Source organism: Ornithodoros turicata, chromosome 2, assembly GCF_037126465.1.
Source record: "Ornithodoros turicata isolate Travis chromosome 2, ASM3712646v1, whole genome shotgun sequence".
Lineage (NCBI taxonomy): Eukaryota > Metazoa > Arthropoda > Arachnida > Ixodida > Argasidae > Ornithodoros > Ornithodoros turicata.
The window spans coordinates 47,540,657-47,559,441 of record NC_088202.1 but is presented as its reverse complement, the minus strand read 5'-3'; the positions used below and the strand labels follow the sequence as shown (position 1 = coordinate 47,559,441).

At 45.1% G+C, this 18,785-nt stretch overlaps 3 protein-coding genes and 1 pseudogene across 3 annotated transcripts; 2 read left to right on the top strand and 2 right to left on the bottom strand.

Annotated features, from left to right (window-relative positions):
- The first annotated feature begins 7,089 nt into the window (after positions 1–7,089).
- On the top strand, positions 7,090–8,159 carry LOC135383427 (uncharacterized). Its single transcript, XM_064612884.1, has one exon. It carries the CDS (start codon positions 7,233–7,235, stop codon positions 8,157–8,159), a length of 927 nt encoding a protein of 308 aa, XP_064468954.1. The 5' UTR covers positions 7,090–7,232.
- A 670-nt stretch (positions 8,160–8,829) lies between these two features.
- LOC135384602 (uncharacterized) lies at positions 8,830–11,023 on the bottom strand. Its single transcript, XM_064613800.1, has 4 exons — positions 10,894–11,023; positions 10,002–10,224; positions 9,669–9,842; positions 8,830–9,093 (listed from the first exon to the last, which is right to left on the bottom strand). Exons 1-4 carry the CDS (start codon positions 11,021–11,023, stop codon positions 8,844–8,846), a joined length of 777 nt encoding a protein of 258 aa, XP_064469870.1. The 3' UTR covers positions 8,830–8,843.
- A 53-nt stretch (positions 11,024–11,076) lies between these two features.
- Positions 11,077–13,284, top strand: LOC135383426 (uncharacterized). Its single transcript, XM_064612883.1, has 5 exons — positions 11,077–11,390; positions 12,459–12,702; positions 12,776–12,949; positions 13,009–13,098; positions 13,158–13,284. Exons 1-5 carry the CDS (start codon positions 11,273–11,275, stop codon positions 13,240–13,242), a joined length of 711 nt encoding a protein of 236 aa, XP_064468953.1. The 5' UTR covers positions 11,077–11,272; the 3' UTR covers positions 13,243–13,284.
- A 356-nt stretch (positions 13,285–13,640) lies between these two features.
- On the bottom strand, positions 13,641–14,541 carry LOC135383425 (uncharacterized; annotated as a pseudogene).
- Between the last annotated feature and the right edge of the window lie 4,244 nt (positions 14,542–18,785).

Genomic DNA, 18,785 nt, shown 5'->3' with positions numbered 1-18,785 from the left:
CAAACGCGTTCACTTCTTCCTAAAGTCACTGTACTCTTTGGTGGGCATTTCTGAACGTCTCGACGAGTAGCGGCACGCTTTCTGTACCTGGCGCTATCTGCGCTACCACGCTACCTTGCGTTATCGACCGCACGCCGCTCACGTTCCTCATTTTCGGCCATCGCGTCTGCATCTCCCGCGACAACGGCGGCGAATATCTGCGAATCTATCGAATACTTGGACAACCTGAGAACTCTATACCTGTACGAATGATCAGCAGCACACCGTCTACGCTGTAACTCCGCGGCGTCCGTGTTGCAAGACAACGTAAAGGACATCACGCGAGATGCACACACTGTTTTTTTTAAACCTATGTCAGTCTAAGAGAGGTGTATTTTGCCATATACACCCTACAAACAAAGCTAGTACGCTCATTAAACAGAAATCCTACCAGAGGTGAGTGTAAATTGGGTGTAGGCAGGTAATACATGCGGTTAGGGTGTGCTAGAGGTGTAAAGTGTGCAACCTTTATGAATCACCATGTTGGTAGTGTGAGAATCTATGTCCATGTCCTCTTGAAAATGCCCTGACTTGATTTGGCACAATATGTTCAATACACGATACAGTTACAGTCTAGCCTAACCGACAAACAAAAAAGAAAATGACTTAAAACATGACAAACAACAAGGCACAGTCATATGTATTGGGGCCTTGTCCTTGTCGTTCCTGTCATGTGTTCCATGTGTCATTCCTGTTGTTTTGTCGTCTGGCGTACTTTGTTGTGTTGTATGGATCATGTTGTGTCATACACATCCAGCATCTGCTGGTGGAGGAATGTTGTTTCCTCAGTAACAGGTTTGAAATATGTATAATTGCATGCAAATGTGCAAGATGAGGAAAAACCTGTGCATGAAGTAGTGTACATCTATTTATTATTTCTTCACCTATATAAACTCATACACTGTTCACTGTTGCGGGATGTGTGGGACCTCATGTAGCCTGTATGAAAGAAAAGAAAAAAGACCAGTATGATAATATGACACCATTTATTATGACAATACAAGTGTCCCCCATATTCGTATATCTTTCATACATCATTCTGTGTGTGCAAGTAGGGAAAAACGCTAGGCCCTGACAATCGACAAGAAATTAATGATAATGTGAGGACATTTGCATATCTTACCGTTTGAACATCTCAAATGCGAGTAAGTTTGAGTGAGACTGTTGTTTGTGACGTTGTGGTGCTGCTTTTCAATGCATCCCCTTTCTTGTATGAACCACTAACAGGCTGCTGAAAGACAAACAAGACACATCAGTGGCCTGTGAGGTGTGAAGTCCATTAAACCATTTTATTGCTACTAGCTATGCAAGCAAGAACCATAAGATATACGGGGTGGTATACAGACATCCCCAGGTGAATAATTAAAAAAAAAATGGATGCCATTATGGAAGAATTTTCGTTTTGCTTAGCATCCCTGCGTGGTGTGCCACGATGTGATCACCGTGTTGCTCATTTGCATAGGTTTACTGGTTCAATAAAATACGGAACTTGTGAATTATGCTCCACCTGATTTAGCACATATGCTATAGCAAAGGAGACGCTATTGTGTTGTGTGAAAGGGAAAAATAAATATATCTAACATGTCTAAAAAAATTACAAGTGGTCCACAAGTTTCGACCTGCAATAATATGATCAGTTTTCTTGATTGTCCAGTCGGAGAATACTCAGAAAACATCCTGAACTTACGTAAACAGGACCAGGACATATAGACAGACACATGATAAGTGCTGACTTGTAACTGAGGTTTATTTAACACTGATCAGCAGCCCATACAAAAAGAGGTCAAACATAAGCAGGAAACATGTCTTTTGATATCTTTCTGCAGCGTGCTGGAGTGAGCGAGCAGTGTTGAACAAACCTCAGATGACAGGCTGCACTTGTTCTGTGTGTTTGTACGTGGCTGTGAATCTTCACTTCTGTGTTTAAACCAGGCGTTAATACAGCTGCTTTGAGTTCAAAAGATGTTAATTAGAGCCACATATATCAGGCATATTCCCTGATCGCACAGATTATATGCCACAAAATTTGCCTGCAACACCATGCATTAAGGCAATGTAACCGAAATGTCCAGAGTACCAGAAGGAAGTAGGATAACATGCAACAATTATGCGTGCACAAAGTACAGCTATCAAGCTTTCTTAACACCACAAAATTTGTGATTCCCAGGATGAGGAACAAGGGGGGATATATTTATTAGACGAAAAGGAAAAAAAAAAGAAAAAAAGGGAGGAAAGGTGAGCCAAACGTCAGCTTCCTATTTCAGAAATAAATAAAATTAAGAAATAAGAAATAAATAAAAAGAAAAGAATTAAAGAAAGAAAAAATAGGAAGGAATAAGATATCAATAAAGAAATTTAAGAAATAAGAAATAAATAAAAAGAAAATGAATTAGGAAATAAAGGATAAAGGATGAGGTATATTAAAGACAAAGATGACAAAAAAAAGATGACTAACAAACGGTGAAAGAGTGATGAGATGGATCACAGATGATGACTTTAAAAGGAAAGCATGAGGTTAATGCGTTGAGGGTGAGAGTTTGGCACAGAATAATGAGATTGCACGACTGAGTTCGCAGGCTGTTCATAAGACCTGAATCTCTCAAGAAAGTCAGGACTGCTTTGGTCACAGACCGCTGTGTGTGATCTCGTACTGGGCCGAGCAGAGTGGCCAGAGAAAAGTCCGTGCATCGCAGCTCGAGTAGGCGTCGTCTCAGCGTGGCTGGAGGGGTGTCAAATCTGTGACAGTCGAGGAGAAGGTGTGGAACATCAGCTTCAACAGCGCAAGTGGGGCATTTGTGCGACTGGAGAAGACCCATTTTACAATTTTACAGATAAGTAGAGCTGTCCTAGCGGCATTAAGGCGTAGTCGGTGTAGAATGGACGCTTGTTGACGCGAGCAGTGGTGTGTGGGAACGAAATCCATCGACGGGTCGGTAGACCGGAGATGGTCATTCAGTCGGACAGCGTCCTCTTGAAATTGCCGAGTGCCGTTACGACGGAGTCGCTGTGTCTGCAACCGACACGATGAGGCTGAAAGTGGTAGGAGACAGTTATTGGAGGTGCTGACCCCATGTGCCCGACGTGCTAAGGCGTCTGCGCTTGTGTTACCGTGCACGCCGGTGTGACTGGGTACCCATTGGAAACACAGGCTATGATTTGGTGATATGATGCAACAGATGTGTATAGTGAAAGAATAAGCAGCTAAGGAGCAACCGTGTCCGCGGTTTTTGACTGCAGGTCACCTCCCACTTGGGAATATGAACACAAGATGGTAGAGAGACGTGTCAAAACAGCTACTTATATGTGAGTCATGCATACTATGGAGTTTGCTTATAGGGCATGCGGCAGAACAACTTACTGCATGTCAGAAGCACTGCGGTGTTTGTCAGAGTTGCTGGAGAAACTGGGAATGCAGAGGTGCTCGAACAGGTCTTAGCGGAACCTGTCAGAGTGGTTTCTAGTTCATAGAAAGCATAACCGGTCTTCCAATTACAGTACATGCTTCTTTTGATATGACCCTCACGAAGAACGGTCATATATCCCGCCGAACTACTTGTAAAGTATCATCTTTTTTAATGATTTCATATTTCTGAAACTACGCGTACAGAGAGTCGTCATAGGAAGCCACACAGTGAGGAAATATATTCATTACGTATAGTGTTATTAATATGGGTGTAAGAAGTAAAAAGAACCTGTAGACTAAACTCATAAGAAATAAATTCCTGCAAGCCTTCCTAGCACATTAGTAATCAAATTTTTGCAAATTTCATAGGACCATTGAGCTATTTTCGGCAACACCACCTCGCAAGTTTTCCTTTGTTTCGTCATACTTAAAGTATTTCTTGATTGACTGTCTTATAGCATGGCAACAGCAGCGCGCAGGAAATCCGATTCCGAGCGTGTATCGGCGAAGCTGTTTTCGATGTTGGTACTTGCTCCCTTTGTCTTTTTTTTTTTCTTTTTTGGGCTGTCATCAAGCATAGACATAATGAACAGGAAATGTCATTTTTGTGAGAGAGGCTGCTGTGACTATGTGCCTGTGCCCTCAAACAATTGTCGGCAACTCAGCTTTTACCGGCAGCTAGAGCAGGACACCAGCAAACAAATGCGCTAGATGCGACACGACGAAGCTACCAATAATAATAGCAATTATTACAGGAACATCAATAATAATATGATAACAGCAATAATAATAGCACAGCTGTCACATCGTGTTGGTATTTCTTTTCTTGTTTTTAATTAGATGTGACTTTCCCATGCTGTTTGTTGTACAAGTACCTGTCGCCACAGCGAAATTATCTGTAGTGACTGGAAATGTGTCTCTCGTGCGACAAAAGTTAAGGCATGACGGCAAATAACTGTAGTAACGACAGAAGTGCATGTCGTACAAGCACAATTCCTGTTGTCATGACAGAAATTTCTAGTGTTTTTTTGATCAGGCAAGGTAAAAATAAATACATAAAAGAGCCTTCAACTCAATGTTTTGCATCACTCTTGCCGGATACGTGACCATTATTGTTCAACACGTTTCATGTAGCTGAAGATAGCTGGCAATAACTTTCAATTGCTTGCACTTATGTAAAGCAAAATAAGTGGTGGAGAAAGTGATAAAAGTGGGGTAAGCAGGAGTCATAAGCTAGAACTACATGCCAGGGGGAGGGGGGTTTGGCAGTCCTCCCAAAAATTCTACCTGAGAAGGAAGCCTTGGATAATGCCCCGGTTTCACCAACTCTAAATTAACATTTAAAGCGAGATCAACGGTCCCTTAATTTGAATTTCACGCTTAACATTACGTCCAAGAAAATTTGCTGCAACTCCATGCATTAGGACAATTTAACGGAAAAGTCTAGGGCACCACAAGGAAGCGGGATAAGATGTAGAAATCATAGGCACACAGAGCTCAGCTATCAGGTCTTCTTAACATCTCCTACTTTGTGGTTCCCACCTGACGAAAAACAGAGCGGTATGTTGCAACAGATGTGTAGGGAAGCAGTAAGCAGCTCAGCTAAAGAGCAACCATGTTTGCAGTTCTTGACTGCAGATCATGATTAGATGGCAGATTATTAACACAATATGGCATGGCGACCCCTCAAGACAGCAACTTACACATGAGCTATGTATACTATGCAGTTTGCTTAGGGCATGCGGTAAAAATATTTTGCGTGTCAGAAGCATTGTAGTTTTCGTTACAGCTGCCGGAAGGGCTGGAGTGCAGAGGTGCTCAAACATGTTGTATCAGAACCTGTCAACGTATTTTCAAGTTAGCAGTTAGTGTACATGATGTTTTAGCCTATTTTGACGCAGCTCTTGCTATACTTCTAAGAAACATCTTTCCTGCCGATTTCATATTTCTGAAACGCTGAACATCTGTGTTTTGTATTATTATTGTTCAATTATTATAAATGACTCACAAGCATCTACTAGTTAAAAAAGAAACTTCAGTGTGATATGCAGCATACTGTACAAGTTATTTTTACTAGTGCAAGTTTGTAACCATGTTATTCTTACCTCTGATAATTTATTATGAGAAGTTGCGACATGTTCCCATTTTCAAATTATTCCCTATCAAATTGAGAAGCAAAGACACTGCAATACACTATCCCAAACGTGCCAGCAGCTTTCTCACTCGAAGTAGCCGTCAGTATTTCTAGCTAGTAAAATGGAGAAAGCAACAAAAAAAAATAAATAAATAAAATGACACCAACGCAGCCATATGTGATCAACAGCACCCAAGGAAGCGGAGTAAGGTTTTCATGTGGTGCATGCATTTGAAAGCACCGGAATCCGAGCTTGAATATTCAAAAACATCAGACGACAAAGAACATCGGGGGATTGCAAATACAGGTGCACATCAGAATAGATCAGGAAATATTTTCGGATCTCCAACCCCACCCTCACCGGCATGACCGGACTTCCGTGCTGGCCCCTAGATGCAAAGAGACCCACCAGGGATGCCACTACAATCCATCCATCCACCCAGACACGGGCACTCCCTAACCAAAGCGCCATTTTCCACACGGCTAAAACGCTGCCAATAATACTAGCAATTACAACATCAATAATAATAATAATACTATACTGGTAATAATAGCAACAATGGCAGCACAACAGCCGCCATGTCACGCTGCTTTTTTATTATTTATTCATTTGCAGCGATATCCCCATGCTGTTCATCGTGCGACAAGCACCTGCCGCCATAACGAGACTGTCTGTTGTGACGGGAAATGTGTCTGTCGTACGACAAAACTACTTGTTATTACAGCATCCATTTCAGTCGTCACTACAGACTCTTTTGTAGTTACAACAAGACCGCCTGTCGTAGCAACAGAGTCTGTCTGTCATGACGACAAACGTGTACGTCACACAACAGAAGCGCCTGTCGTTATGACACAGCATGAGACATGCGGTCAAGGGATTTTTTCTGTCAATAACTTTTGCCACATATTGGTAACATTTTTATTTTATTTCAGTTGACGGAAAGTTAATTTCTTGAATTGAACTCTGAAATTTCCAAACTCAACCTAACGTTTTCTTTGCGGAAATGGGTTCCCCGTGGTCATTTTACTCAGTATAGCTCATAATCCCACTCGTAATGCAATGGCAATTGCCGAAATAAATTCGCCGAAAATCCGTGGAAATGAGCCCTTGGCTCCGCCTCTTTTTTGACGGCTCGTAGTTTGAGCGCAAAGCTGCGAAGAAAGGAGGTTACATTGACGCGCCACTCGGGGGGGGGGGGGAAAGGGTTACAAGCCGTCGGGTGACCTCATTTTTGATAAGAGGTACGTTCGATTAGGCCTGCACTGCCTGAACCAGTTCCGGTGGTGCTGCACTCGCCCGTTCGTTTCGCCAGTGCAGCCCCGCCGAGCGCCCCCTGCACTGCCTTATTCGTTTCAGAAAAGTGTAGGCGTGGTGCAGGGTCCGTGCTGCAAAAGGTCCGTTCGATTAGGGCTGCACTGCTTGAACCAGTTCTCGGCAGTGTAGGGGGAGTTCTGAGCCCGTGCAACCGAGTGCAGGCTCAGTGTAACACCAGCGTCGCCGGAAAACGAATGTCGAACTGTCATTCTCGTGCAGGCCTGCGTGCGGGTGGTTCCTGTTTGTTGACCGAGGCGAGACGCCATGAACACCTCGGCAATCGTTCAAGCCGCTATGGAGGTAGTAGGCTCCGACAGCGAAGAGTACGACGAACAGTGACGATGATGGCGGTAGGCCTCGTAAGAAAGGACAGGAATCGGATACCGAAATACTATGAGACTGTCGTGGGTTGCTACTTCGGCTTTGAATTCAAGCGACTTTTTCGACTCTCCAGAGATACGTTTCAATCGCTTGTCGCTCACTTTTGTGCGTCGTCTTATTTTCCCAATGCACCTGGAGGACGACCGCAGATCAGCGCCGAGAAAACCTGCCTCATTCTTCTAAGTTACATCGGCAGCCAGTGCAGCATGTATTCTGTTGCCGACCGTTTTGACGTTTCGGAATCATCAGTGCACATGTGCGTGTACAGAGTGCTCAACTTTTTGCAAAGCATCAGCGCAGGTGTCATCTGTTGGCCCGACCAACAAGAACAAGAACGGATTAAGGCTGGCTTTCTGGCGAACAGTATGGGCAAAGGGCCACGGAAGACTCTAGGATGGGTAGACGGATGTCACATTGAAATTAACAAGCCGGCAGAGTCCTCACAGTCCTACTGCAATCGTAAGAAATGGCCCTCACTCCTTCTACAAGGTGTGTGCGACGACAGGAAGCAATTTATTGATCTTTTCATTGGGTTCCCGGGCTCGGCACATGACGCCAGAGTGCTCCGTGAAAGCCCACTCTTTGAAAATGCTCCAGCAAAATGCAACAATGGCTACCTCTTAGGTGACTCAGCATACCCTCTTCAGCCATGGCTGCTGACACCGTATCGTGACAATGAAGGTAGCTTCCCCATCTGGAAGAAGCGGTTTAACAAGTGCCATTCACAGCAGCGAGTGGCCATAGAGAACACGTATGGCCTGTTGGAGCAACGCTTCAGGAGGTTGTATCTTGTTGACGCTGCCAGCATAAAGCAGTGCTGTTTGATCATCATGGGTGCATGTGTTTTGCACAATATGTGTAATCAGGAACGAGACTTCTTTGACTAGAAGTGTCCCAACACGAAGAAGTTGGAAATGACGAGGAAACAAACTTCCAGGTTGATGGTGCTGTTTCAAAGTATTGTGAGAGCCTGCGCAAGTCAATAGCACAGAACCAGTGCTAGAACATACAGGAGACCCAAATCCTAACTCTGACATTTCAGTCAATGTTTCTGTTCTACAGGGTGTCAGTTAAATCAACGGGCTCGAAATACAAAGAGAGCACCAAATGAAAAAACGAGCGGTACCTTTTGCTACTTTAGTAAGAAGCAGGTAGTACGTCACAAATTGGCACTCATTTTTTTCTTTTGTCGCTTTCTTTGCATTTCAAGCCAGGGGATTTCACCGAGACGCCCTGTATACAGGGTGTCCCAGCAAAAGTGGACCAGCGCGCTTCACAAACACACCGACAAAAGAAAACTGGAGCCTGTATTTACGATACTTGAGTAAGAAACAAGTTCTACTAATTATGTAGCACCGGTTATTTACTCAGTACCCTCCAGTTTTCTTTCGTCGCTCACTTTGTCAAGTGTGCTGGTCTGCTTTCGCAGGGGCACTATGTCCTGTGCCTTTCGGCTTTTGTAACATACAATTGCTTTTTGCACTGTTAATCCTCATGTGATTAACTCTGTGTCGATATGTATGGAACCTACATGAATAAGCACTAAGGCAATTGTGAATCCTCCACTGTTTTCATTCTCCTTCATTTTTCTTTTCGACGGCTGAGACAAGGGGTACCAGTAGCAACATTTTCCTGTCAAAGCGTTCTGCTCGGTCCCTCTGAGCCTTTTCAAACGCCTGCAGAAGGGCGTCAAAAGGTGTTCTGTCTCTTCGTCGCCTCCTCTTGCAACTTCCTCCGTCGTTTCCTTCTAGAGGAGCCTGACGTGGTGTCTCTGGTTCCCGTGGCGGGGTGCCGGAGCTTTCTTCGTTGTCTGTGGGAGTGCTGGAATTGGAGTAGACGATGAGCTTAGGAACCTCAAGACAGCATCAAAACTGTGTTTGGGTTAAACACGATTTTTCCCTGAATTTGCACCCCAAATTGAGGCTCACCTGCTTGGGGTTAAACCAAATTTCTACTCATAAAACTGCACCTAAGCTAGGCCCCTCAAGGCAGTGACATTTTAATTTTTCACAAAATACATGGTTGACCTCTACTGCTGACACGGTGGACAAACAGTAAAACGAATGTTTGTTCTACAATAAATCCTGATTTCTCACTGAATTCACTCTGATGGTAATAATTCAGCTGAAATTTGCATGAATTTTTGACATTAAGTTATTGACCCATTTTTTACCTCCAATTTGAAAAAAAGCAAAAAAAAACACACGATAGCTTCAGGCTTTAAGCATCAACTAACACTGCCTGGAGTTTTCCTTTTCTATAACAATCCCAGGTGCGAGAAGTGTTGTCGGGCTTATATGGTGCTCCCTTTGAAGCACCTCGCTGAGCTCCCTGTAGAAAGTAAATTACGTGAGCATTTCGCAATGCACAATGCAGGTTGATATGTGCGTGCTTACTCTTCGTGGTCGCAGGACACTCGAGAGTGACCCGACGAACCATTCTTCGTCTTTGCCTTCTTGTAAGCCCTCTCCAGACATTTCCATTTGTTTTCCACCTGGAGAGGGCTCACATCTGTTGCAAACGTCGCTCGGATCCTCTCGGCAAGCATTTGCCACAGTGCTCTTTTCGTCCTATTTAAACACAAATGACACCAGAAAATATCAATTTCGTGGTCAGACGATCTTTGTTCATGCGTGACTGCATAACACATGCTGCACAAACTGTACTGCCTGTTCGAATATGTGACGGATAGTACCAATTTGCCCCAAATGAGATAGTGTGATACTTACCGGAATCCACCCTTTTTTCCAACTAGCTCTTTGAGTTCCTTGTAGTTTCCTATCAGAAACCGGGTCTTTGGTGCTGTCCACAGCTCTGATTCTGTTGCTCCATAGGAAGGCCCTGGCTCTTCACTACTTGGAGGTGCAGCTGCGGCCTGCAGAGGTACCGTCGGAGTGCACATGTGCGCAGCCTGCTTTATGCCCGTGAAAAGGACATCGAGGACGGTCCCATCTACAGTTAGGAATAGAGAAAACGCAGTGGCTATAGGGTCACAACCAGGGTTGCGGATTTAAATCTGGATTTAGCTCCATCCAACAGCGTGTGGATTTGATCTGGGATCTCTTAAAAAAAAAAAAAAAAGAGGATTTGAATTTTGATTGAATCACGTTTTGACAGGAGATTTACATCACGTTTTCGACGGAGTTGGCTGTGAATTCCTTCAACTTCCTCCATAGAAAGGCTTCAATTTTGAAGCCAGCGAAATTCCAAATTGGAAAGTTAGCAGTCAGTGAGGTCTGAAGCTGATATTAACTACGTTCTTACGCGGGCACACACGTTTAGATGAACGAAACGTTTGGAGATATTGCATTTGGAGAGAATGACTGAACTGTACACCATACAGTCTTTAACTTGTATGTAACTCTAAATATCTGTTCGCGTTACAGTTATTGTAACTGTGGTTACCGTTGTTAGGAAAATACTAAACATGCAACTGACACTGGCAGCCAAGTGTGTGACATACATGGCCAAACAGCACAATGCACAGCAAGCCACGTATCCAATGAATTGCGGTCTTCCGTCTACGGCAAAACAAAAAGCTTTTCACAGACGCGTATTTGTCAATATACGCGTACTAACTGTGCATTGTGCTGCATTGCGATGTCTTTCCCTTCAACGTACCTAATGCTTTGTAGGCATAGTTGTTCCCGTTGCGTACAAAGGAGCCGTCGCTGTTAATAACTGGCGTGAGCGAAGTTTCTACGCCGTTCAGGTTAACGACAATACTTTGCGAACAGCTGTCCGCCGTCATTTTCCAAGCGCTGCACCTGCTGCACAACCTCTCGAAAAAGTGCAACAGTTCGCTGCACCAGACGTGAACTAGGCCTGCACTTTTTCGAAACGAACGCGACAGTGCAGGGAGCGCCTGGGTGCATTGGCGAAACGAACGAGCGAGTGCAGCACCACCATGAACTGGTTCAGGCAGTGCAAGTGAATCGAACGGACCTAAAATCTTGCACTTGCTGCCGAGTTAGTGCAGAGCGAGTTCAGCCGTTCAGCGATGGCGGCAGACAACTTGAGCTTGACAGTGAATGGTGTCGAGACGTCGCTAACGCCGGTTCTGTCACAAGACGGTTTCCGTTTTCACAACGGGAACACTTACGCATATAAGACGCCAGGTATGTACACGTGTTAGGCATACTATGAGCTCGATCTCGGGCATAGTTCGGCCTCAACAAGACTAGAACCGCCGCAGTTTTTGTACTATAATAGGACCGCCACGTGAGTCATTTATGACTTCCATGCTCATAAGGTGTTTATGGTCTGTGGCCTATGTGCTGCCACACGGTGTATCTGCCAGAAGTCACCAAACGCTGACGGGACTGTCATAACATGATGCTGCTTTTTGTTAATCGGCGTGGCCTATACCCTTCGCGTGTTTTCCGCTTGTGTTCTTCCGCTTGTGTACCATAGCTATCGCTTACTTGTGTCCTCATCTGAAGCAGTGTCGGAGACGAGTCAAATAAGATTTAAATCATAACCGTGTTTTCCCGATAACTGCAGATCAAATTCAGATCAAGTCCAGGCATAAACTTGAAGCGGGAAATCAGATCAGTTTAAATCCGGATTTGTTTTGTCGGTGCTAATTCAAATGCTACTTTAAATCCGGATTCATCAAGCCACTCACAAAATGCAGGAGCTAAAATTCCTGAACCAGTTCAATATCAAATTGTCCCACAGAGTGACATGATTCTGTGTGAAAGAAATCACAGGATTTTTTTTAACAGAACGGCAGCTAGGGTGGAACGTAAAAAGTTAACCAGGAACCGAGATTATCGGGTGCAAAACATGTGAAAAAACGTTTCCTGCTACCTGCGTTAAGAAACTGCATGGTTTTATGCAGAAATACCTGATACACTCAGGTCCTCAGTCACTGTGCATAAATAGCCCTGTGAAGTACGAGTCAGCTAAATTATGTTTTTGTGCAAAAGCATAATTAAAATCGACATCCAAATCTATTAGCAAAAGCGTGACTCAATTCAAATTGCCAGGCTAAAGCATGACTTCCTTGGCGGTTCTAGTTTTAAGGCGAATTTGAGGCCTCACTTGATATCGGGCTGTGTAACGGACTGGACCACTTGTAAAGCATTCAGGTAGGTTGTCAAGGAACCCAGAGAGCTGCTTTACGAAGGGTTTTGCTTGTTGTCAAGTGTTGTGCTGCTTGAGAAACACCAGTATTTGGCCAGATGGTGCCACGGTGGGTGTCGTCTTTGCTGGGCCAGTCCAGACCAGTCAAGAGCAGTCTACTCAACTTAGCAACAGCCATACTGTCCAGGCTGTTAATCAGCAGTCTGGAGCATCTGATGGAAGTCAGGCTGCCCAGTCAGACAGCCTGGAAGGGCAGGAACTATGGACTGGGCCAAAGACTCGGTTCTTGATTGCAAGATATAAAGAACAGAAAGAGATGGTGGGGAAGAAGGGTGGATTTCGGTCAGTACCACATTTTTATGGCACAACAATTATTATAGGTATGTATACTTGATTTTGTTCAAATTTCTTACAGCACGAAACGTGCGTTATGGCAAGCGCTTGCCGACGCTATCTCAAAGGAGTTTGATAGCAGTGTGACCACCATCCAAGTCGAGAACAAATGGAAGTCTCTCGAGAGGGCCTACAAACGGACGAAGACAAAGAATGGGTCCTCAGGCCATTCTAGGGTTTCCTGTGAGCATGAAGAGTAAGAATACTGTGGGATCCTGCAGTAAGTTTCCAGTTGTTAGCTTGCTTTTCTCACAGGGAGTTGGGCGATGTGCTTGAGAAAGAGCACCACATCAGCCCGACCACTCTTCTTGCTCCAGGGTTAACCATTGAAAAGGACAGCTCCAGGTATTTCCTCTCTACCCTGTTACAAAGGCATGCAGTGTACAAACTCGCTTTCTTTCAAGCACTCCAACCGACACTGAAGAGAGCCAGCAGCCCGGCGGACGAGACACAGGCAACTCCCGAACCCCGCACTCCGCAGGGTGGTGAAGCCCACACTTTGCCGGGTGGTAAGAAGCGACGGACGAAAGAGAGGACTCCTATCCAAGCCCTTCTTCACACACTGGAGGAATCCAGAAAAGAACGTGCTGAAAGCTTCGAGAAAAAATGTCTTTATTAGAGCGCCTTGTGGTGGCATTTGAAGAATCTAATAAAGAATAGACTTGCTGCACTGGCGACGTGTGTCTGTCTTGCTTACCGCAAATCTGGTTTTTGCAGCAACACTTTACATAGTCTCATACATTTCAGGAGTTTGCCAGTTACATTGTAAGTAGACGTCAACACTGCTGCTGTGCGATGGTCTTTCGTAGGTTCGCGCAACATTCCACTGAGTTGCTATCAGTTCTCACCCAGCCTTCTTCATTGCCAACATCTTCGTGATGATAGCCTCACAGCTCATCAAACAATTCTCGTTCTTCGTTACACAGACTGTGCAACACACACGCGCCCATAATGATTAAGCAGCATTGCTTGATGCTGGCAGCATCGACCAGGTACAACTTTCTGAACCGTTGTTTCAGGAGGCCGTATGTGTTTTCGATAGCAACCCTTTGCTGGGAATGGAGCCGATTGAACTTCTTTTTCCACATGGGGAAGCTGCTTTCAGTGTCCCGGTACGGTGTAAGAAGCCACGGTAGAAGGGGGTAAGCGGAGTCACCGAGCAAGTAACCCCCACTACACTTTGCTGTGGCATCATTGAACAGTGGACTCTCACGGAGAACCCTAGCATCGTGTGCTGATCCTGGGAAGCCGATGAACACGTCTATGAACTTCTTTCGGTCGTTACAGACACCTTGCAGCAGTAGTGAAGGAAACTTCTTGCAGTTATAGTATGACGGTGTTGACTCTGCTGGTCAGTTAATCTCAAGATGACATCCATCCACACAACCTATTGTGTCCCGTGACTCCTTCTCGTCAGTCTTTAGAAGAAATCCGGCCTTAATGCGTTCTTGCTCCTGTTCACAAGGCAAGCTTATCACTTCTTCGCTGATACTGTGCAGGAAGTTAAGGACCCTTTAGATGCAAAGGTGCACCGACGACTCAGACACGTCGAAACGGTCAGCGAGCAGGTACATGCTGCACTGGCTGCCAATATAGCGCAGCAATATTAAGCATGTCTTTGCAGCACTGATTTGTGGGCGGCCGCCAGGCATGTCGGGGAAAAACGACGACGTATGAAAATGGGCGACCAAGTTTTCGAACGTGTCCCGCGAGAGCCGAAACAGCCGCTTAAACTCAAAGTCGAAGTAGCGGTTCACTACAGTCTCAGTGTACAGGTACGCGATTTCTGTCAGTTCATAGGACACTCAATGCCACTGCAGTAACCAGGTCGTCGAACTCCTCGTCCTCACTGTCGGAATGTTCCATGACAGCTTGCACAATCGCAACGCGGGCCATTGTGGTCGAACTTACTTGTTATTCAATCACACACTTCACGATCACATTGAAGCTATAGAATATTAAGAGGAGAGTATTGATTTCTATGATTCAAACCGCGAAACCCGACGTATCACAACAAGGAGACGCAGAACATGCTGAAGACCCGAAGATCTGCATAAGCGCTGCACTTCGGCATTCGATTCGCAGCGGCGCTAGTGTACATGGTGCACTTGCACTGCTGAACTAGTGCTGCCACAGTTAAGAACTCGCCCTGCACCGCCCTGAACTGGTTCAGGAAGTGCAAGCCTAATCGAACGGACCTAAGATAGCTCTGATTCCCGCACTCACGGCGCGTGTTTGTTCCGTGTGTAAGGCTTGTAACCCTTTTCCCCCCTCGTGTGGTGTGTCAATGTAACCTCCTTTCTTCGCAGCTTTGCGTTCAAACTACGAGCCGTAAAAAAGAGGCGGAGCCAAGGGCTCATTTCCACGGATTTTCGGGGAATTTATTTCGGCAATTGCATTACGAGTGGGATTATGTGCTATACTGAGTAAAATGACCACGGGGAACCCATTTCCGCAAAGAAAACGTTAGGTTGCGTTGGGAAATTTCGGAGTTCAATTCAAGAAATTAACCTTCCGTCAATTGAAATGAAATCAAAATGTTACCAATATGTGGCAACGTTTTTTACTATGAATTTCTATCATGGTTGGTGGACCACCCTGTATGAAGGATACTGAATTAGGTAGTGCATCTTGGGTGGTGTAGCAACAGATGGGAAAAGACTGTGAAAGTCCATCAAGAAGAAATAAATGAGACGCTGCAAGTACGGTACACAGGACACAGAGATCCTTCTGCACATTATCAGGTCAACTACCTGTCTCAGTAGTGTACAGGGTGTCCCAGAAAACGTGTCATTGGATTATACTAAAAAAATTACACCACCTAGGGTCGCATATGCGGTCAATGGCATTTGTTCTTGCTGGGTTTTTGCCACCTCCTCATGTGAATGTCTTGTAACGTGAGTTTAATTATGTAAATTTTTGCGAACTTAAGTCGGAAATTTGCCTAGTAAAGGTCACTTTTTTACTACACCAATGTGAAGAGCGTGTCTAATTTAGTCAAATTAATGATAATTGACGGGGATATTCAGGAGCTATCTAATCGGAAAAAATAGCCGAACATAATGCTCTACGGAGGTCGCACAGAATAGCGCACGATGAATTTTTCAGCGCAATCTTTGTCAGTCCGACGAAAGGAGGTTGGAAACCCAGCCCTCCCCGACATCGCAGAAAGAGATAAAACAGGCACGGCTTATCACGTCCGACTTTCGCTGGGATAATGCTTTCCCTCTCCCAATTTTAGGACCTGTTATTCTTTCTACTATCACTCTGTGGCTGGCTTCCGAACCTCCTTTCGTCGCAATGAGAGCGATTGCGCTCAAAAAGTCATCGCGCGTTATGGTCCGGTGCCCCGAAAAGCATGATATTCGGCTAGTTTTTCCGACGGGATAGCTCGTGAATATCACTGTCAATTATCATGAATTTGTGTGATTTCGTCACGCTCTTCATATTGGTGGGGTAGAAAAGTGACCTTTACTTGGCAAATTTCCGAGTTCAGTTCGCAAATATTTACATAATTAAGCTTGGAGTATATGACATTCACGTTAGGAGGTGGCAAAACCCTAATAAGAACAAATGCTGTTGACAGCATGATTCTAGGTGGCGTAGCTTTTTATTATAATTCAATGACACGTTTTCTGGGACACCCTGTATATACTTTCCATGCAGGACAATCAGACGGTACACGATCTCCCACATAGAGAGACAAATGCCGGAAAAACCAAAAAAATTACTAGCCTTTCCCTTCATGCTTCCGGTCCCATGATCGAATTCTCTTGACACAGGCTGTGGCTTGTTTCTGTTGTCGTATGTGGAGTACCCAAAATGAATTATTTCCTTGTTGAGGTCATCAATGGAGAAAAAGTTTAAAGAAATGAGGTTTGAAAGTACGTGTTTCATAGCAAATGGCAAGACTCCTTCGTGAATGTCATGCATGACGTCGGGTGGCAAGTGTTGCGTAGGGTGAAATCCGGAGAACGTCACTTCGCATGCCTCTCTTACACCGTAAAGCGACACTGTGGGTGCATCAGCATTTGCATTGTTAAATGATGTTGATGACCACTAGGTGTACGGACTACAAACTCCTGTTCAATATGCCTGATATTGATTTCATGGCGAAGAGCCAGACATAATCTGCAGATCCTTCCATGGGAGAAACTGCACTTAAATCCACCAAGTCTATGTTGTGATAAATTGTCCCCGGTAACTACAAATACTGTTCCTTTTATCGGATGACCTTCAACCTCAATGCCTTCAGTCCCAAGACGGACAACATCTTCCATAAGTGGGCGAAGTATGCTGTTCAGCCCGTACGTACTGACATGATTGGCCTTCACAAGCAGAGCAAGGTGGATGCTCGAAAGTGATGATCTAGATTTCTGTGGCAAGTTTAGAATGGAGAAATACACTGCCATCAGTTTGTGCAGTCCTCTTTTACTTCCTAGAGGGTCACATACTTCGAACCCGTCGCTATATAGCTGTATGCACAGTTTCGATTTGTCCCCACGGAAGTATGCATGATCATGGAATGCTGTTCCATCAAACACCGATGTGAGATAACCATTGTGTGATTATGATGGGCGTAGTTGTTCAGCCATACCTGGGGACTGCAGCAGATGTTTCAATACCTTACATATTGGGACATAATGGCACACATGGGGCGCACCATTTTCAGTTTGCCCGAGGACAATCGTGCGTGGCGCCACAAATGGCAAGAACAACTTCCAATAGGACTCCCGGCCATTTTTGGTGCTCAACAGGCTCCATACTCTGCTCCACAACTGATGTCGAGCTTTCTTGAATGTCAACCGCACAACTTTGTTCAAGCAGTCCTTGAATGTACAGGATGATATCATTCACAATTTCATTGACAGTGGAACCTGGTATACGCCTCCCTTCTTTCTATTTGAGAATTAGCAGAGCAAACTCCTTCACACTGTCTCGTGTTAGAACCCCGCAGTCTGTCTCAGGGTCTTGTTCATGATCCACCTGGTCACTGGGTCTATGGCTGCTGGTCTCTGGCGCACCATGAAGACTTGCTTGTGGTTCATGGGAAGTTTCCTCTGCGTCCTCCTCAAGCAGACCTTTTATGCTGGCGTGTAACATGTCGTCGGTATGCTGAGTACCGTTGGAAGGTTCTCATGCACTGATTTAACCCACACACCCAGTTGCCCTCGTGTCCATGGCACGTGCGAAAGTGTCGGAAAAGACATTTTAGGGTTACAGTCTTCTTCCAGTTCCATCTTGGGCAGGAAAAGTGGCGCACACCAGGCATGACAAAGTGCACGTGCAGTCTTCCACGGGTCACATGCGTCAGTGGTCTTCACCCTGCAGTTGTGTTGCCATGGTTTATTAACACAACAGTTACCACAAATGAAGAATGAGTTGAACTGCAAGGATCGTATGCCAGAAAATTACTGCTGTTTACTGGGCAGTTTCACCAACATCGTTGATGACTTAAACAACGATGAGTAGTTCCTTAAGAGAGAATTACTGCGTATAACTCTTCTTAAAAATGTTGTTTAATGCTACTAGAGTTCACGTGGCATCTCTGTAACTATTGTTTAAAACAAGCCCTTGAGGGTTAACTACACGCTTGATCTCGGCTCACTTGACATTAGGGGAAAGAGGCGACAGCAGCAGTTGATTTGAAACGGAATATTGATGTATTACTGAGACCGGTGATATAGTCACTTTTTGCCAGGGAAAGAAGTGCGCAGCACCCTCTTTTCTACCTGCACCTGTCTGTTTCACCTGCTTGAAAGCACTGTGTACAACGGTGGTTTATCCAGAATCCCAAGCACGAAGGGATGTTAGAAAGAATTGGGGGGGGGGGGGCATTATTATACTTACGTCATTACTACTTAACATATCAGTAGTAGCAGGGCTGGCCGTAGGAGACCGGGGATCACTACGTTCCTAGCAACGGCCCCCCAGGCCCCTAGCAACGGCCAGGCGTGTCTGGGCCACCGTCGCGTATTTTTTTCCGGGCCCGGCGGGCGGCGCTCGGGTGGAGGGTTGTCCGCGCGCTATCG

What these genes read in the sequence shown, in the direction of transcription:
- LOC135383427 (XM_064612884.1), top strand. Translation starts at nt 7,233, where the DNA reads ATGATGGCGGTAGGCCTCGTAAGAAAGGACAGGAATCGGATACCGAAA.
- LOC135384602 (XM_064613800.1), bottom strand. Translation starts at nt 11,023, where the DNA reads ATGACGGCGGACAGCTGTTCGCAAAGTATTGTCGTTAACCTGAACGGC. An exon ending in GGAAAAAAGGGTGGATTCCG is followed by an intron (nt 9,843 to 10,001) that starts GTAAGTATCACA and finishes GTGTTTAAATAG; the next exon opens with GACGAAAAGAGCACTGTGGC. An exon ending in GTGTCCTGCGACCACGAAGA is followed by an intron (nt 9,094 to 9,668) that starts GTAAGCACGCAC and finishes CTCCAATTCCAG; the next exon opens with CACTCCCACAGACAACGAAG.
- LOC135383426 (XM_064612883.1), top strand. Translation starts at nt 11,273, where the DNA reads ATGGCGGCAGACAACTTGAGCTTGACAGTGAATGGTGTCGAGACGTCG. An exon ending in TTACGCATATAAGACGCCAG is followed by an intron (nt 11,391 to 12,458) that starts GTATGTACACGT and finishes GTATTTGGCCAG; the next exon opens with ATGGTGCCACGGTGGGTGTC. An exon ending in GTTTCCTGTGAGCATGAAGA is followed by an intron (nt 12,950 to 13,008) that starts GTAAGAATACTG and finishes CTTTTCTCACAG; the next exon opens with GGAGTTGGGCGATGTGCTTG.